This window comes from Chiloscyllium plagiosum, chromosome 6 (genome assembly GCF_004010195.1).
Source record: "Chiloscyllium plagiosum isolate BGI_BamShark_2017 chromosome 6, ASM401019v2, whole genome shotgun sequence".
Taxonomy (NCBI): Eukaryota; Metazoa; Chordata; class Chondrichthyes; order Orectolobiformes; family Hemiscylliidae; genus Chiloscyllium; species Chiloscyllium plagiosum.
Window position 1 is genome coordinate 2027236 of NC_057715.1, and position 17105 is coordinate 2044340.

Genomic DNA, 17105 nt, shown 5'->3' on the forward strand with positions numbered 1-17105 from the left:
GCAATTCCTGTGGTGGCAGGGGAAGGTGCCAGGAAGGGAGGGTGGGTTGTTGGGGGGGGGTCGTGGACCTGACCAGGTAGTCACGGAGGGAATGGTCTTTGCGGAAGGTGGAAAGGGGTGGGGAGGGAAACATATCCCCTTGTGGTGGCGTCCGTTTGGAGGTGGCGGAAATGTCGTTGGATGATGTGGTTTATGCAAAGGTTGGTAGGGTGGAAGGTGAGCACCAGGAGGTTGTGTCCTTGTTACGGTTGGAGGGGTGGGATCTGAGGATGGAGGTGCGGGATGTGGACGAGATGCGTTGGAGGGCATCTATAATCACATGGGAAGGGAAATTGCGGTCTCTAAAGGAGGAGGCCATCTGGTGTGTTCTGTGGTGGAACTGGTCCTCCTGGGAGGCTTTATTTACAATTCATATATAACTCTCCAATACTGAAACTCAAGACCCTCCAATCTACCCTCCAAACTCAGACTTGTGGGATCCAGCTCATAGCTCTTCTCTGTAGCATCAGAAGGATTCCTTCAAGATTTAGTGACCAAAAGTAGCGATGGTTTAAAAAGATATGGCTTGATCAGAGCTCTTCCCAAGATTAACCAAGACTTGGGATAGTTTATAAACTAATTCTTCAGTTTTAAAAATTCAATTCTCATCCTTATGCTGCCATGTGAGCATTGATATCGATGTATATCTTTAGGGCTAGAACTAGATTTGATGAGGATGCATCATTTTTGAAGTAGAAATGAAACAAAAAACATTTTATAAAGGGATGCTGCTGCTATTGACGAAGATTCAGTCGCCTCAAATTACATTTCAGCTATTTTTACATATATACATGTACACAATAATGCAGATTTTACCTCTTGCAGGTGGATTATGCATTGCTGGTGGTGCTTTGTTGCTGTTGATAAGGAAGTTTAATGCATTTTCCAAATTATTGCTGTGATCCATTAGGGCCTGTCTTGCTTCTTCTTTGCTGAAACCCATTTCAGTTATGTTCTGTAAAGCTCGCTCATCAACCTACAATAGAAAAGACTGCTTTAAAGACCTGAAGCATTCTTTATTTTTCCACAGATGCTGCACTATTGTAACGTCCTGCTGAGTTGCTCCAGCATTTTCACAGAATCACAATTTTATGTTTTTATTTCAGACGTCCAACATCTGGAGTATTTTGCTTTTACATATACTTTTGGTCATTAATGCTCAACATAGAAATGCTGGACAGCATTTTATTACACTGCAGCTGTATTATCAATTACTATTCTTGAATAGATTTCAATCCTCCTTTTGATATTAGCATCTCCTCTGGAAAGAATTAATCAAACCAATGTATGTCAATTTTTAAAGGAACAGAAACTGACATTTTTTCCAAAAGAATGTCTGTGAAAGAGTTCTTTCACACCTGCACTTGTGGCACTGGCACTTAGCTCTATGTGAGATATTATGTTATAAGATATCATATTATAGGTTACCTTTATTAACTCACTCACCAGCTCGCCAAATTCATTAATACCAGGTTCCTGTTTATTCATTCATAACCCTTTACTAACCTGTTATTTACTATAACATGGTTTCATAATTCATTCATTCATAAAACCATGGTTATGTAGTATCCAAACTCAAAATCCCTTTCAAACCCATTACTACATTTTGTTATAAACTACAAGTTTGTATTACTTTTGCTACAAACAGTATTTATCTCTGAATCAGTGTAGCATACAGAAAAATACCATCTCTACTAAGTCTCCACAAAACATTATAAAATTAATCAACCCATACCAACCATTTCCTGGATCTGAGCAGATTAAGTACCTGTTAAATATCTTTTAACTGGGTCCTTATCCCTTTAAGAAACTAACTGACAAAACGGTCCTTTATGAAATTGCATGAATGAATGGAATTTATACTGGCAAATAGTAAATAAATCTCACAACCCAGCTAAGGTAATTAGTTTAATATCCTTTATGTTTTTTTTTTACATATAGGAGCAATTTTTAACTTACTTACATCATATAGACCTAGCATTTTACTAATATTTACTAACCTAAAAAAACAAAAAGGACTAACAACACATTCTAAGTATGCAAGCAGCCCAGACAGACATCCCTTCACAAGTAGCAGCCAGCACTTAGAACATGTTTTAACCCATCTCCTGTCTCCCAGGACAGAAGCCCTACAAACCTTTGTGTACGAGAGATAAAAAGTATAACACCATATTAATGGAATTTTAATATATGTAAGAACTGTGTATAAAAAGGTCTCCTGTAAGACCGTAGTTTAGAATTCTACTGCTGCCTCAAACTTGTGCTGTGAATGCTGAATAAGAGGCTATGTTCACCATTCACTGATTTCGGTTGTTATTACTTCTCTGAAAGCGTTCTTTCACATATGCAGTTGGGGCACTGGCATTACTTCAGCTCTATGTGTAAAAGGATTCTCTGAAATTAATCCTGATCAATTTCAAACCAATGCTCAAATGCACAGGGACCAAAAGTACAAAATCATGTTACATTTTTAGGCCTTTGCTCACCACAGTATTATGAAATGTTTTGAGTGCCGCATCCAAAAATCACTGTTGCAAGCAAGTTCCAATTCCCCACGCCTTACAGCATCTCAACTACAGGCACAGTAACATGGCTAGGTTAATGAAGAAAACAGGATTGTCACTCAGCATCAGACACAGGAATAATTTTCTATTTTCATATTCAATAAATGATAAAGCATTATATTTCAAAGCCTGATTTCAGATAAAATTTCAAGCTAATTTAATTCATCAAGAGGCAAATAATTATCAGCACTCTACAGGCAGAAAACTAGTGCAGCTTTTTGTAAATACTAAATTTGGGTTGTACTACAAATGGCATGTTGGTTTTGGAAGATTCAGAAAGTCAACCATATAATGTAGGTTACCTAGCTTCTGAACCGCTCTCACTCCAGAAGACTCCATGAGTCTCTGATTACTGATGAATTGAATTGAATTGAACTGAACTGAATGATTGTCAGTTGCCTTTTACAGTGAATAATACAGTAAAAAACAAGGGAAAGCTTCAACTGTCACCACAATCCAGCACCCTTTGAACAGCTTAGTAACAACAGGATGTATTTGAAAGAGTATATTTTTGGGGAAGGGATGGCATTATTGCTACACTATTAATCCAGAGACCCACAATGTTCAGGGAACCCAGGTTTGAATCGAGCCAAAGCAGATGGTGGTATGTGAATTCAATAAAAATGTGGAATTAAGAGTCTACTGCTGACCATGAAACCACTGTCTTTTGTCAGAGAAATCCCATCTGGTTCACTAATGTCCTTTAGCAAAAGAAACTGGTTTTCCTTACCTAGTCTGGCCTACATGTGACTCCCGGTCCACAGCAATGTGGTTGACTCAAAAGATCTTCTGGGAAATAAGGGATGGACAGTAAATGTTGGCCTAGCCAGCACTCCCCACATCCCGTAAATGAATAATAATAAGAATCCTCAGCTGACACACCAACAATACCTGCACCTCCACCCCTCTTCCACTGTCTCGCCGCCACCTGCACCAGACCTATCAATATAGGAGTCACGACCACTTTGCCACTGGGCCCACTTCGCTGCCATCAATGCCAGTTCCTGTACTGAACCCACGCTCACCCCCCGTAACCAGGAGTCTCTGGCTCCGGGCCTACCGCAACCAGGAGCTGCTTCCATCATCTTGCCGATAACCAGGAGACCCCTCGCTGGGCCTGTTGTCACCACAATCAGGATCTGTAGATCTGTTGTTGCCTCAATGATGCCTGCAATCTACGTTCCAGGCATACTATGCTGCTGCCACCATCTCGCCAAAACCAGATAGCCCCACTCTGGGCCTACTGCAACCAGGAGTTCTGGCTCCACTGCCAGGCCAGGATGATGCTGCTGCCTCACCAAGAGTCCCACTCCAACCACCCTCCTCCAAGCTAATGCCTTACAGGCACTGCCATCTTGATAACTTTGTTGCCACTACCTCCAATTGCTTGAGGTGCTTTGTGGCCATTGCTGACCCCAAATGCCAGGACAATGTTCTTGCTGCTGCTGCCACCACGGGGAGGAGCCAGTGTGCCACCACCACCGATTAATCCGCCGCAAACAAAAAGACAAAATGAACGAAAAAACAGAAGAAATAAAAAAAAAGGTAAAAAGAAAAAGAAAGTAGACAGCAGTGGATGAGTCCTGGGCTCAAGCCAGCACACAGCTCTGTTACTCTGCTGCCAACGGCTCCCTTGATTCAACACCTGGTGATCTTTGGAGGATGGATGAAGGTAATGCCACAAAAATGACAAAGCAAGTGGTTAGGCCTCTCTTATTAAAAGTGGAACCTGTCCCACACTTTTGTGGAATACACTTTATTGTCCACTTTGCAGCCTGAGTGTTATAGCGTTTCAGCATGAACTGCTTCATGATTCAAAAAATTGGGAGTAGTAGTAAACACTTGGCATAAAGTTGCACATGCACTGTATCACTTATTTGCAAATATCTGAGTGTGTCATTTAGTTATTATTTCCATAAATCTGGCACAAGCAAACACTGCACACACTTTTGTTGGGTGAAGTACTTTTTTTGTATGTAATCTTTGCTTATATCTCTCTGAAGCAATGTAACAGCAACATGGAGGGAACAGGAGAAAAATGGATGCTACAAGATAAGATGAGCTTCTAGGCTAAATTGCAAGCTAACATTTAAGTTAACTTACTTCGAAAATAACGGAGTTAAAATGATCAATTTTACCAAAAATGTCGATGATCAAATACGCAAGATTGAATTAAATGAATGAGACAGGTGAAGGTAGGATAGCAGTGTGTCACAGATGCCACATCCAGGTGTTTATAAAGTGGCCTCCTCCCCCTCCTCATGTCCTCAGCATCAAAAGTGCCAGTTTGATTCATGCCATGTTAGATCAAGAAATGCCAGTAGGCTTCAGATAATGTAAAGCCTTTGACATTGACAAAGTTCCTGCAAAGGCAGTGAAGACTCAAGCTCCAGAACTAGTCATGCCCTCGGCCAAGCTGTTCCAATACAGCTACAAGACTGGTGTCGAGTGTGTGTGTGTTGCTGGAAAAGCACAGGAGGCCTGGCAGAACCTGAGCAACAGGAGAATCGATGTTTCGGGCCAGAGCCTTTCATCAGTAAAATACAGATTGTTCTTCTATAATGCATCTGTTGTGTTCCTCTGCAATTTCACGCTACAGAAAATTGCGCTATGTAAAACCCGCTCTACCCGTTCAGCAGAAATTTCAGATTATGCAAAACGTCCACAATTCATCAGTTGCATTATAATCAATTCATGATTAGAAAAACTACCTGTAGATTGTCTCACATGCAATTCTAGCAGCAGGAAAAGAACCCTAGCTTTTAGTTCCAACAGAGTGGGGAGTAAGAACTTCCACAGCCAGCTTCAAGACCCCAGCAACTGTTACTGAAAGCTAAAATTTTAAAAAATTCTGATTCTGTGGCAGCTTGACTCCACCATTCAGACTGCCTTGATTGTTCCAACTTCTAATAATAAAACCACGAGACCTCACAACCTGCTTACCTGACATGAAGCTGAATGCTCAGCACCTCTGTCTCAAACACTTCATTTGAAAAGAACCAAACACACTTCTTAATGCCATACATTCGTCACAGCTATCAAGTAGCACTTGCAAAAGAATAACATTCTTACTGACAGTTTGGTCTGTAACAGTTCCACTCAGGTCCTGATCTCAGACTTCGTCTGAATATAGATAGAAGAGCTGAACCCCAGAAACAAGAATGGCTGCCCGCAATATCAACTCAGCATTTGACTGAGTGTGGCATCAAGTAGCTCAAGCAAAATTGGACTCAACAGTAAGCACCAGGAAACTGTCATCTGTTGTCATGATACCTAGGCCTAATCATTTTCATCAGTTTCATCATTATCTGTCATGCCTGAAATGAGGATATTTGCTGATGACCGTGCAATGTTCAGCATCATTTGCAACTCTTCAGAAATTGAGTCAGTCCACATTCTTATGTCGCAAGGCCTGAACAGCATCTGGGCTTGGGCTGAGCAGTGGCAATTAACATTCACACTGCTAATGATCTATCCTGGTCCATCCACATCAACGTTACAGTCAGGAAAGTACACCAATGCCTCTACTTCCTGAGGAGGATAAGAAAATTTTGCATGTCCACAATGTCTCTTGCCAATTTTATAGATGCACTGTCGAAAACATCCTATCGGATGGATCACAGTTTGATCTGGCAATTGGTCTGCCAACACCACAAGAAATTAGAGAGTGTTGCAACTGATACCCAGTTCATCACAAAAACCAGCCTTCCCTCCATTGACTTAGTCTGCATTGCCTTGGGAAAGCAGCCAACATAATCAAAGGTCCCTCCCATCCCAGTCATATTCTCTTCCATCAGGCAGAAGTTCCAACGTTTGAAAACACATACTAACAGATTTAGGATCAGCTTCTTCCCTGCTGTTACCAGACTAATGAACAGACCCTTCATATTATAAGTTGATCTTTCTCTACACCTTCTCTGTAGTTGTAACACTATATTCTGCATTCTATTTCACTACCGTGAGGTATGATTTGTCTGGTTTGCACCCAAAACAGCATTTATCTCGGTACACGTGACAATAGTCAATTAAATCAAATATCAAGAAATGGCCATATCAAACAAGGGAGAATCTAACCACTGTCCTTTGACATTCAACGGTACTGGTATCAGCGAAGCCTTCACAAAGATTACTACTGATCAGCCACATAAGTACTGGATCCACAACAGCAGGCCAGAGGCTCAGAACTCTGCAGCAATTAACTCACCCCCTGGTTCTCCAGTGCCTATCTACCATCTAAAAAGGGACAAGCCAGGCATAATGGCACACTTTCTCCTTGTCTGCATGGGTGCTGCTCCAACAATATTCAAGTAGCTTAACACTGCCTAGAACAAAGCAGACATCTTGACTGGTACCGTAACCACCACCTTCAACGTTCATTCCCTTCACCATCATCAACGCACACTGACAGCAGTGTATATCCTGCAAGAGAAGGTGAACTACAATCAATTACTCACCAAGGCTCCTTCAACAATAACTTCCAAATGTGTGATGTCTAGCACTCAGAACAACATAATCATGAGAAACCCTTAAACATTAACACCTGATTCAAATTGATGTCCAGCTGGATCAAACTGGACACACCACAACCCATTGTACACAGCTAATGATTGCCAGAGAATTACCTACTCAAGTTTCTACTTTTCACCCATGCCTCTTTTGCATGTGTTATAGGTAGGTAAAATAGTCCAAAAAACCGCCCAGAAAATCAGGTATATAACCACATAGCTCTACATCTCTTGACAGCCCCATGACCGAAAGCATCAGACTGTTTCTCCACAAGGGTGTACTGGATGAGCAGAAACATCAAATTTAAGATTGGGAAAATAACTCATTGTCCTGTCACAAACGCCACTTCCTTGCCATCAACTCCATCCCTGTCCAAAACTTATAACCTTGATATATTTGACTCAAGGTGACTGACTCCATATCTGTACTATCAGTAACTCGACTTATTTCCATCTTCACAAATCTGCCTGAATCTACTCCTGCATTCGCTCATCTGCTTATGAAACCCTCATCAATAACTTTGAGATTTTATACATGTCTATTCTAACACGCTCCTGGCCAGTGGAAACAAATTTAGAGTCAGGCATGGAAGATAATTTCACAGAATTCATTCAAGACAGTGCTCTTGGTTAGTACTGCAAGTCATCAGACACATCCTATTTTTGATCAAAAATTGTGCCGTATTAAGTTCATAACTTGGTAACAAAATAGCCCCCAGGAATGAAAACACCATTAATTTTGTTCTCAAGAGATTAGCCAAAATAACTTTTTGAAGGCAGAGCAGGAAAAATTGCAAAGACAATAAGACAGGAGCAGAAAATAGACCATTCAGCCCATCAAATCTGCTCCACAATTCAATCATGGCTTCTAAGTTTAAGTTTCTTAACTCCTTTCCCCCACTTTCTTCCTGTCATCCTTGATACTCAAGAATTTCAGTCTTAAATAAACTCAATGACCTGGCCTTCACAGCTTTCTGTGGCAATTCTATACATTCACCATTCTCTGACTGAAGAAATTTCTCCTTAACTCTATTTGAAAGGTCATCCCTTTATTCTGAGGCTGTGCCCTGGGTCCTAGTCTCTTCCTACCAATGGAAACATCGTCCCATTATCTGCTCTGTCCAGGCCATTCAGTATTCTGTATGTTTCAATTAGATACCCACCATCATCCTTCTAAACTCCATTGAGTATAGACCCAGAGTCCTGAAATGTCCCTCACATATTGAGCTTTTCATTTCTGGGACCATTCACATGAACCTCCTGTGAACTTGCTCCAGGGCCAGCAAACTTTTCTTGATATGCAGGGCTCAAAACTGCACAGAATACTCCAAATGTGGTCTGACCAGAGCCTTACAAAGTCTCAAGTACATCCCTGTTTTAAATTCAAGTCCTCTCAAAATAAATGCCATCGTTGCATTTGTCTTCTTAACTACTGACTCAACCTGCAAGTTTACCTCGAGAGAATCCTGGACTAGAACTCCCAAGTCTCTATGCATTTCAGACTTCTGAATTTTCTCCCCATTTAGTAAAGAGTCCATGCCTCTACTCTTCCTCCCAAAGTGCATGATCTCACACTTTCTCATGTTGGACTCCATCCGCCACTTCTTTGCCCACTCTCCTAACGTGTGCAAATCTTTCTTCAGCCTCTCTACCTCCTCAATGCTACCTGCCCCTCTACCTATCTTTGTACCATCTGTAAATTTAGCCAGAATGCCATCTGTTCCTTCATCTAGATAGTTAGAGTATGAAGTGAAAAGTTGTGGTCCCAACAGTCTTGCTGGACACCACTAGTCACTAGCTGCCATCCTCAGACGGACACTTTTACCCCCACTCCCTGCTTTGTCAGATAGCCAAGCTTCAGTCCACACTAGCACCTTGCTTCTCACACCATGGGCCCTTATCTTACTCAGTAACGTACTAACACTACATTGGACAAACAAAGAAAACTAGCCACCAGGATACATGAACATCAACTAGTCATAAAAAGACATGACCCACTCTCTCACTAGTATTCTAACAGACAGATGAGGAAGGACACCACGTCATTCTATGATGAGCCAAACAGGGACGCGCAAGAATTCCGAGAAGCATGGCATTCCAACCGGAACTCTCAGAAACACATTGACTTGGATCCCATTTATCACCACTTGAGAAAAAGAACAGGAGATGACATAACCAATCCAAGGAAACCTAAACAAATAAAAAGCAGGCTATACCACTGATGCTTCACCGGAGGCTCACTGATGATATTACCTAGTATGGTGACAAAACGTCTGAAACCAAACCTTCCAGCGCAGCAAGCAACTTATATCCAGAAAGGACTGCATGGCACATTGAACTCTAGGTGTATAACATCTATTGGCTCTCCTTAGTCCATCCTGCTAGTTACTTCCTCAAAGAATTCTAGCAGATTTGTCGGCATGACTTCCCCTTGATGAAACCATGCTGACTTTGCCCTATTTACCAAACACTTCCAAAGTATTCAGAAATCTCATCCTTCACGATGGATTCCAGGGTATTATCCACGGCCGAGGTTAGGCTAATCAATCTGTAATTTCCTGTCTTTTGCCTTACTCCTTTTTTAAACAGGGATGTTATGCTAGCAATTTTCCAGTCCTCTAGGACCCTACCTGACTCCAGTGATTCCTGAATGATCACCACTAACACCTCCACTATCTCTTCAGCTATCTCTCTTGGAATTCTGATGTGTAGTCCATCCAGTCCAAGTGATTTATCCACCTTCAGACCATTCAGAATAAGGAAAGGGAGAAGCACTTAGCTAATTATTGCATCTCTATTCAGAAAAAACCCCACAAAACACTTGTTGGGATGTAGTGGGAATTTAAGAATAATCCAAATAATTTTCTAAACAAACTGGGACTAAGAGCTGACAAATCCATTGCCAGTCTAAATCCTGTGGTTTTACAAGGTGGCGAATGGCATTCATGAGTTGCAAAATAGAAAACATTACCCACGATAAAAAAAGTGGGATGAAGAAAACAGTTAGTAATAGGCGAATGAGCTTAACGTCTATAAATAAAACAAAACAAACAACTGCAGAACTGGAGATTTACAACAAAAACAAATTGCCATTCTGATGAAAAGTCATCAGACTTAGAACATTAACTCTGTTTTCTCTTCCCAGATGCTGCCAGACATTGGTGAGGCCATTTTGGGAGTACTGTGTACAATTCTGGTCACCCTGTAAAGGAAGCATGTTATTAAATTGAAAAGGGTGCAAGAGGATTTACAAGGATATTACCAGAATTGAAGGATTTGAGCTATAGGGAGAGGGTGAATGGGCTAGGGCTATTTTCCTGGAGCATTGGAGGCTGAGGGGTGACATTATAGAGGTTTATAAAATCATGAGGAGCATACAGAAGGTCTTTTCACTAGGGTAGAGAAGCTCAAAAGTAGAGGGCACAGGTTTAAGGGGAAAGATTTAAAAGGGACCAGAGGGGCAACTTTTTCGCATACATGGTGGTGGGTTTATGGAACGAACTACCTAAGGAAATGATACAAGCACGAACAGTTACAAAATTGTATAAGAATCCTGGAATGCCTACAGTGTGGGGGCAGACCATTTGGCCCATCAAGTCTACACTGACCTTCTGAACAGCATCCCACCTCTCCTTCCCTCCTCTTCTCCCCAACCCTACTTTTATAACCCTATATATCCTGTGGGCTCTCCATCCAACCTGCACAGCCATGCACAGTTTTAAAAACTGAGCGTGATTGTTGAGAAGATTTCAAAATATCTATTGCTCTTGGTAAAAAGTACTATCTGTAGAAAATTTCCATTTTGTGACCGGATTTAAAAGACATTTGGACAGGTATGTGAATAGAAAGGGTTTAGACGGATATGGGCCAAACGCAGGGACTAATTGAGTTTGGGAAACCTGGTTGGCATAGACAAGTTGGACCAAAGGTTCGGTTTGTTTCCATACTGTACGACTATCACCACCTTAAGTTTCTCCAGCAATTTCTGAGATTAATGTCAATTTTGGGAGAAAATTGACTATAATTAGATTAGATTAGATTACAGTGTGGAAACAGGCCCTTCGGCCCAACAAGTCCACACCGACCCGCCGAAGCGAAACCCACCCATACCCCTACATTTACNNNGGGAGGAAACCGGAGCACCCGGAGGAAACCCACGCAGACACGGGGAGAACGTGCAAACTCCACACAGTCAGTCGCCTGAGGCGGGAATTGAACCCAGGTCTCTGGTGCTGTGAGGCAGCTGTGAGGTAGCAGTGCTAACCACTGTGCCACCGTGCCGCTCCTATAATTAGGAACAGTGATAATGGACACTTAAAAATAAGATGAATCAAAGCCATTTCCCCTTTTTACTTTCTGCAGTTGGTTTAATATCAATTGTAAAATCCAAACGAATAGTTAAGTAGGTTTTTCACAAATAACAACAATGTGTGTTGTAAATTACACCTTTTGTGAAGTTTCAATGTAGCTCCACGTCAAAAGCATTACCAGGAACATGGCAAGAGTGATATAATCAAGCCACCAATGAAGAACTCTCAGACAACTAGCAAGTAAATTGCACTTGGTTCTCTTCATTCTTAATTAAGTTTTACAGAGACCAAAATGGTTGGGACACTCCCTTTACAAGCATCTGTATTATAGCAAATATTTTATTAACCAGCTCCCATGGCCAGGAGTGTGCCGGTTGTTCAAGTATTATGAATAACCAAGAGGTCCGCATAACTGCAATAAACCCTGACCAAGTCAAGCTTCATGACCTCAACATCCTTTAAAAAAAAACGAGGTAAAACATTAACACACCCCCTAAAGTCAATGTAAATATACACAGAAAATAATAGAAAAGTAATTCAGGGTATATACACATCACTATGACACTTTATTCAGAGCATAAATATTCAGACATCGCTGTATATCACAACGACGTTTTTCTTTTTGCCAGTTTAGTTTATCAAGAATGCCAGTTGAGAAGGTGCCAGTTAAAACAAAAGTTGCTGTAATAACATGAAGTCTTGGAATCAAATTTATAGAAAATAAAAACAAAAAAAATGTGGATTTTTTTCAAAATTAGTTTAGATTTGACAAAATTCATGCTCTGAAGTGTAGCAACAACATAAATGAGTGTACCCCATCCATTCAAGCTATTATATACACATGTACAAAACGATGGACGTTAACTGGGGGGAAAATGAATCCAAGTCAATTATTTTACCCCTAATATATGCATGTCCACAGTTAACTGCAGTGCCTTCACTGTATAAATTCCAGCAAATAATGAATTATCAAAACACACTTTAAAACCTTGACCAACTTCATTTTCTAAGCCATTCAACCAGTTTACAATTATGAAATTCTACTCCTCGGGAATTTACTCTATGAATACTGATCACTGAATTTCTAAGTATACTCAAGTGGTTCAGAGTCCCAGTTTGACAGGAATTGTCATTGCATTATTACATTAACACCATCAATACAAGGAAAAAAACTGAAGTAAATGCATTATTTTACATAAACCCTAAAAGCTTACCAATTCTCGATATACTCCTTCAGGTTTCCCATCTGCCTTTGTATACTTTTCCTCTCTATTTTTCTGGAAAGGATCCTTGTTCTTGGTGCCTGCACCACTCGAATTCAAATTGCTCCGGACATTGCTTCCTCCACCAAATATCTTTGCCTTGGTTTTAAGAAAAAAAAATTGGCAAATTATCAAAATCTATTGCTTGTGACCTTATTGATTTAAGTGCAGGGATCTGAACAGATTCAAAATTATTCCACTTGTATTGTAAATTTTGCCTAATAAAGCAGTGAAGTGCACGCATTTCTTCACAACTACAGATGATAAAATGCAGGCTCAAACTTATTTCTGTAAATAGAACACGTTTAGCTAAAGAAGCAACATTCATCAACGGTAATGTTGTCAGAGTTGCTGAGTTCTATGAATGTAACTTATCCTGAATAAACTGAGTTTCCAATGTCGGTGGGCTCCAAAATACATCAGCTTTCGGAAAGAGACCAAGATCACAACTTTTGAAAAGATTTGTAGCTCAGGATGAGATTCTGGATGCAGGCATGCTCACTGAACTGGAAGGTTCGTTTTAAGAAATTTCGTCACCATACGAAGTAACATCTTCAGTGAGTCTCCGGATGAAGCACTGGTGCTATAGCCTGCTATAACCACTAAGCGGGCTATGCCACTAGTGCTTCATCTAGAGGCTCACTGAAGATGTTACCTCGTATGGTGATGAAACGTCTGAAAACAAACCTTCCAGCTCAGCGAGCAAACCTCCATCCAAGATCATAACTGCTACTCTGTTCAAACATGACAAGAATTCCAGGTGGATCAAATATCCAAATTAAAGGGTAATTTCATGCGTGAATGACGATTCTTCTTTGTAAATGACTGTTTTTAAGTGAGTTCTCAGTTGTTGGCAGCTGGCTGAGACAATCTTTTTAATCTTGACAGCTCTCCAGTGAAGGTGGCATAACTTGTTGGGCTGTACATCAGAAGCAAAATATTGCCTCAAGTAATAGCCTTCTGTGTATCTCGCTGTTATCTCTCAGTAGCTGATGTTTGGTGATTAAGTGCCATTATGTTTGTGACTGGGTACTGAACTCCTAAGTATTCCTGTTAATAAAGTAGATTTCCATAAAGGCTTTGAATTTGCCTTCAAACATTTCTTTTAGCCAAAAATAAAACCAAAAATAGAGTAAGCTAAAGAGACAATGACCACAAGGAAGATTTTGGATGAATTATACCTGTAGACATGCAAGTCCATGGTAGAAACAAGTCAAAACGTTCCTTACCCATTAGACTGGAAATCTGATAGTAATGTTAAGATGCTAGAAAACATCAGATGTATTTGTGGGCGAAGTCAAAATGAAGATTGATATGAAATTGGTCAAGTGAAATGAGCCAAGACATTTGCTGCAAAAGGATGCAACAGAAGAAAAGCCAGTAACACAAGTTCAATAACTCAAGATATTCTGAATTCCGAAGCTCATGTGAGTAGTAGCAATAAAAAAAACTGTTCCTTCAAAATAAACCTATTCAAACCTAATTCTGCCCGAAGTAATTGTAATTGGACGGGTATATAATCTCCATTTGCATCTGCAGTTACTTTCAACCACAATTTCTAAATATGACACATCACGTCGAAACAACGGAGAAAAATATTTGTCAGGAACCTAATACTGTACCTCCTTATTCTTGCTAATTTCTGCAATAGCAGCAATCCTTTGCTTTTCAAATTCATCATCTCCAGCAGTTTTTTGTGTGTTAGAAACCTGTAATGTTTTCCTCTTATCAAGATCTCTGCTATCAACTTGATCACGTGTTAAGCATTTCTGCAAAAGAAAATTTGAATGAATACAAAATGAAGGTGGTCAAATGAAGTGCATAAAAAAGTTTACCTGCCACAATGATTTTGGTGGCTGAAAAATAAATTCTTCAAAAGAAAAAAAAATGAGAAATTCAGCTTGCTTTTTGTTCAATTATTAAGGATAAATACATCAGAAAAAAATAGTAGTGAGATTTTTCTTTTGGTGAAAATCACAGGTCCAGCAGACTACCGTGCACACCCTGAAAAATATACTGTATTGATTGCAATGGGCAATCTATTCAAAGCAAACAGAAACAGGTGAGAACTATCTAATGCTCAGAAACAGACAGTACTGCAAATAGGACAAAGTAGTTAACTTTTGTTTGCTAGTTTTACTTTAGTTGTATTTTAGTTTTTTCTTCCATAAGAATTTAAACTTTTTGTGAACCTGTAGCCTGGTGTAAGTGCCCATTCCTCTGCTAACCCTGGTATGTTGTATAGTAGCAAACAATAGAATAAGAGCATTTATCAGAATCAGATTCAATACTGATTTGGAGATGCCGGTATTCGACTTGGGTGTGCAAAGTTAAAAATCACACAACACCAGGTTATAGTCCAACAGGTTTATTTGGAAGCACTACCTTTCGGAGCACTGCTCCTTCATCAGGTGGTTGTGGAGTATAAAATCTTATACTTCACAATCACCTGATATAGGAACAGCACTCCAAAAGCTAGTGCTTCCAAATAAACCTGTTTGACTATAACCTGGTGTTGTGTGATTTTTAAGATTCAATACTGTCCAGAACCAACACAAGCACTTCAAACAGGAATTTCCAGACAACCATGATAAACACGAACCACAGTCAATTAAGCTCCTCTATTTCAAAGATGACATGCTAAATTGTGAAGAACGGTCAAGAAGTTGATAGAAAATAGGAACAGGAGTAGGCCTGTTCCACCACAGAGGGATCATGGATGATCTGTGGCATAACTTGCCTTTGGCCCAAATCTCTTAATACCTTTGCTGAATTTTTTAAAATCTACCTCAAATTTAAAATTAACAACTGATGCTGAATTTAGTTTTCTCTGTTGAAGAGAGTGCCAAAGGTCTGCCCCTTGTGTGCAGAAGTGCTTCCTAACATCTGCCCGAATGGTCTGGCCTAACTTCATATAATTGAGTTGGATGTGAATCTAAAAGGTATGGTTAGTAAACTTGCAGATGACACCAAAACTGGAGGTGTAGTGGACAGACTACAACAGGACCTTGATCAGATAGGCCAAGGAATAGCAGCTGGGAGTTTAATTTAGCTAAGTGTGAGGTGCTGCATTTTGGAAAGGCAAATCAGGGCTTAGTGGTAAGTTTTGGGGGTGTTGCTGAACAAAGAGACCTTGAAGTGCAAGTTCATTGTTCCTTGAAAGTGAATTCCCAGGTAGACAGGATAGTGAGGAAGGCATTTGGTATGCTTGCCTTTATTGGTCAGTGCATTGAGTATAGGAGTTGGATGGTCACATTGCAGCTTACAGGACATTGGTTTGGCCACCTTTGGAATACTGCGTTCAATTCTGGGCACCTTGCTAAAGGAAGGATGTTGTGAAACTTGAAAGGGTTCAGAAAAGGTTTGCAAGGATGTTGCCAGGGTTGGAGGGTTTGAGCTACTCGGAGAGGCTGAATAGGCTGGAGCTGTTTTTCCTGGAGTATCAGAGGCTGAGGGGGAGACCTTATAGAAGTTTATAAAATCATGAGGGGCACGGATAGGGTAAATTGCTAAGATCTTTTTCCCGCCCAGAGTACGGGAATTAAAAACTAGAAGAAACAGATTTAAGCTGAGAGGGGAAAGATGTAAAAGGGACTTAAAGGGGCATTTCTTTTTTCCCACCCCCAACAGTGGTACACGTGTAGAATAAACTGCCAGAGCAAGTGGCAGAGGCTGGTACTATTACAACATTTAAAAGGCATCTGAATGGGTATATAAGTCAGAAGGACTTGGAGGGATATGAGCCAAATGCTGGCAAATGGGAGTCGATCAATTTAGGATATCTGGTCAGTATAGACAACTTGGACTGAAGGGTCTGTTTCCATGCTGTACATCTCTATGACTACTTCTCAGACTACATCCCCTAATTCTCGAATCCCTAACCAGGGAAAATAGTTGATCTTTACCTGCTCCGTCTTCTCCTCTTAATATCTTGAAGACTCCTGATCAGATCACCCCATAATCTCCTTAATTCTCAGGGAAATTCGTGCAATCTCTCTCTATGACTTTACCCTGAAGTCCAGGTGTCATTCTTGCAAACCTACACAGTATTTCCTCCAAGGGCAATATAACCTTCACAAGATGTCGTGCCCAGATTGGCTCACGGTACTCCAAGTGGGGTCTAACCAGGGTTTTATATAACTGAAACAATTTCTTCACCCTTGTATTCCAGCTCTCTAGATAAAGGCCAGCATCCCATTAACTTTCTTGATTTTCTGCACCTGTACCTAACATTTTAAAAACCTATGCACCTGAACCCCCAAGTCTCAGTGTATTTTTAATCCACTTTCTTTTTAAAACTTCATACCAAAGTGCCCTGATCTATTCTTCTTCAATCCAACATGGATAACCTCACAATTGCTTTCAATGAATTCCAACTGCCACAATTTTGTCTGTCAATACTCCTTTACAACTGTGTTGCACCAT

At 40.4% G+C, this 17105-nt stretch overlaps 1 protein-coding gene across 3 annotated transcripts in view; it reads right to left on the bottom strand.

The window, feature by feature from the left end:
- tdrd3 (tudor domain containing 3) overlaps positions 1-17105 on the bottom strand; it is a 143112-nt gene that overhangs the window by 85974 nt on the left and 40033 nt on the right. For all 3 annotated transcript variants that reach the window (XM_043691162.1, XM_043691163.1, XM_043691164.1), the window contains exons 7-9: positions 14303-14449; positions 12633-12779; positions 856-1015 (exon numbers count right to left, since the gene is read on the bottom strand). In XM_043691162.1, coding sequence (XP_043547097.1) covers positions 856-1015; positions 12633-12779; positions 14303-14449 — 454 coding nt within the window. The remainder of the gene's footprint in view (positions 1-855; positions 1016-12632; positions 12780-14302; positions 14450-17105) is intronic.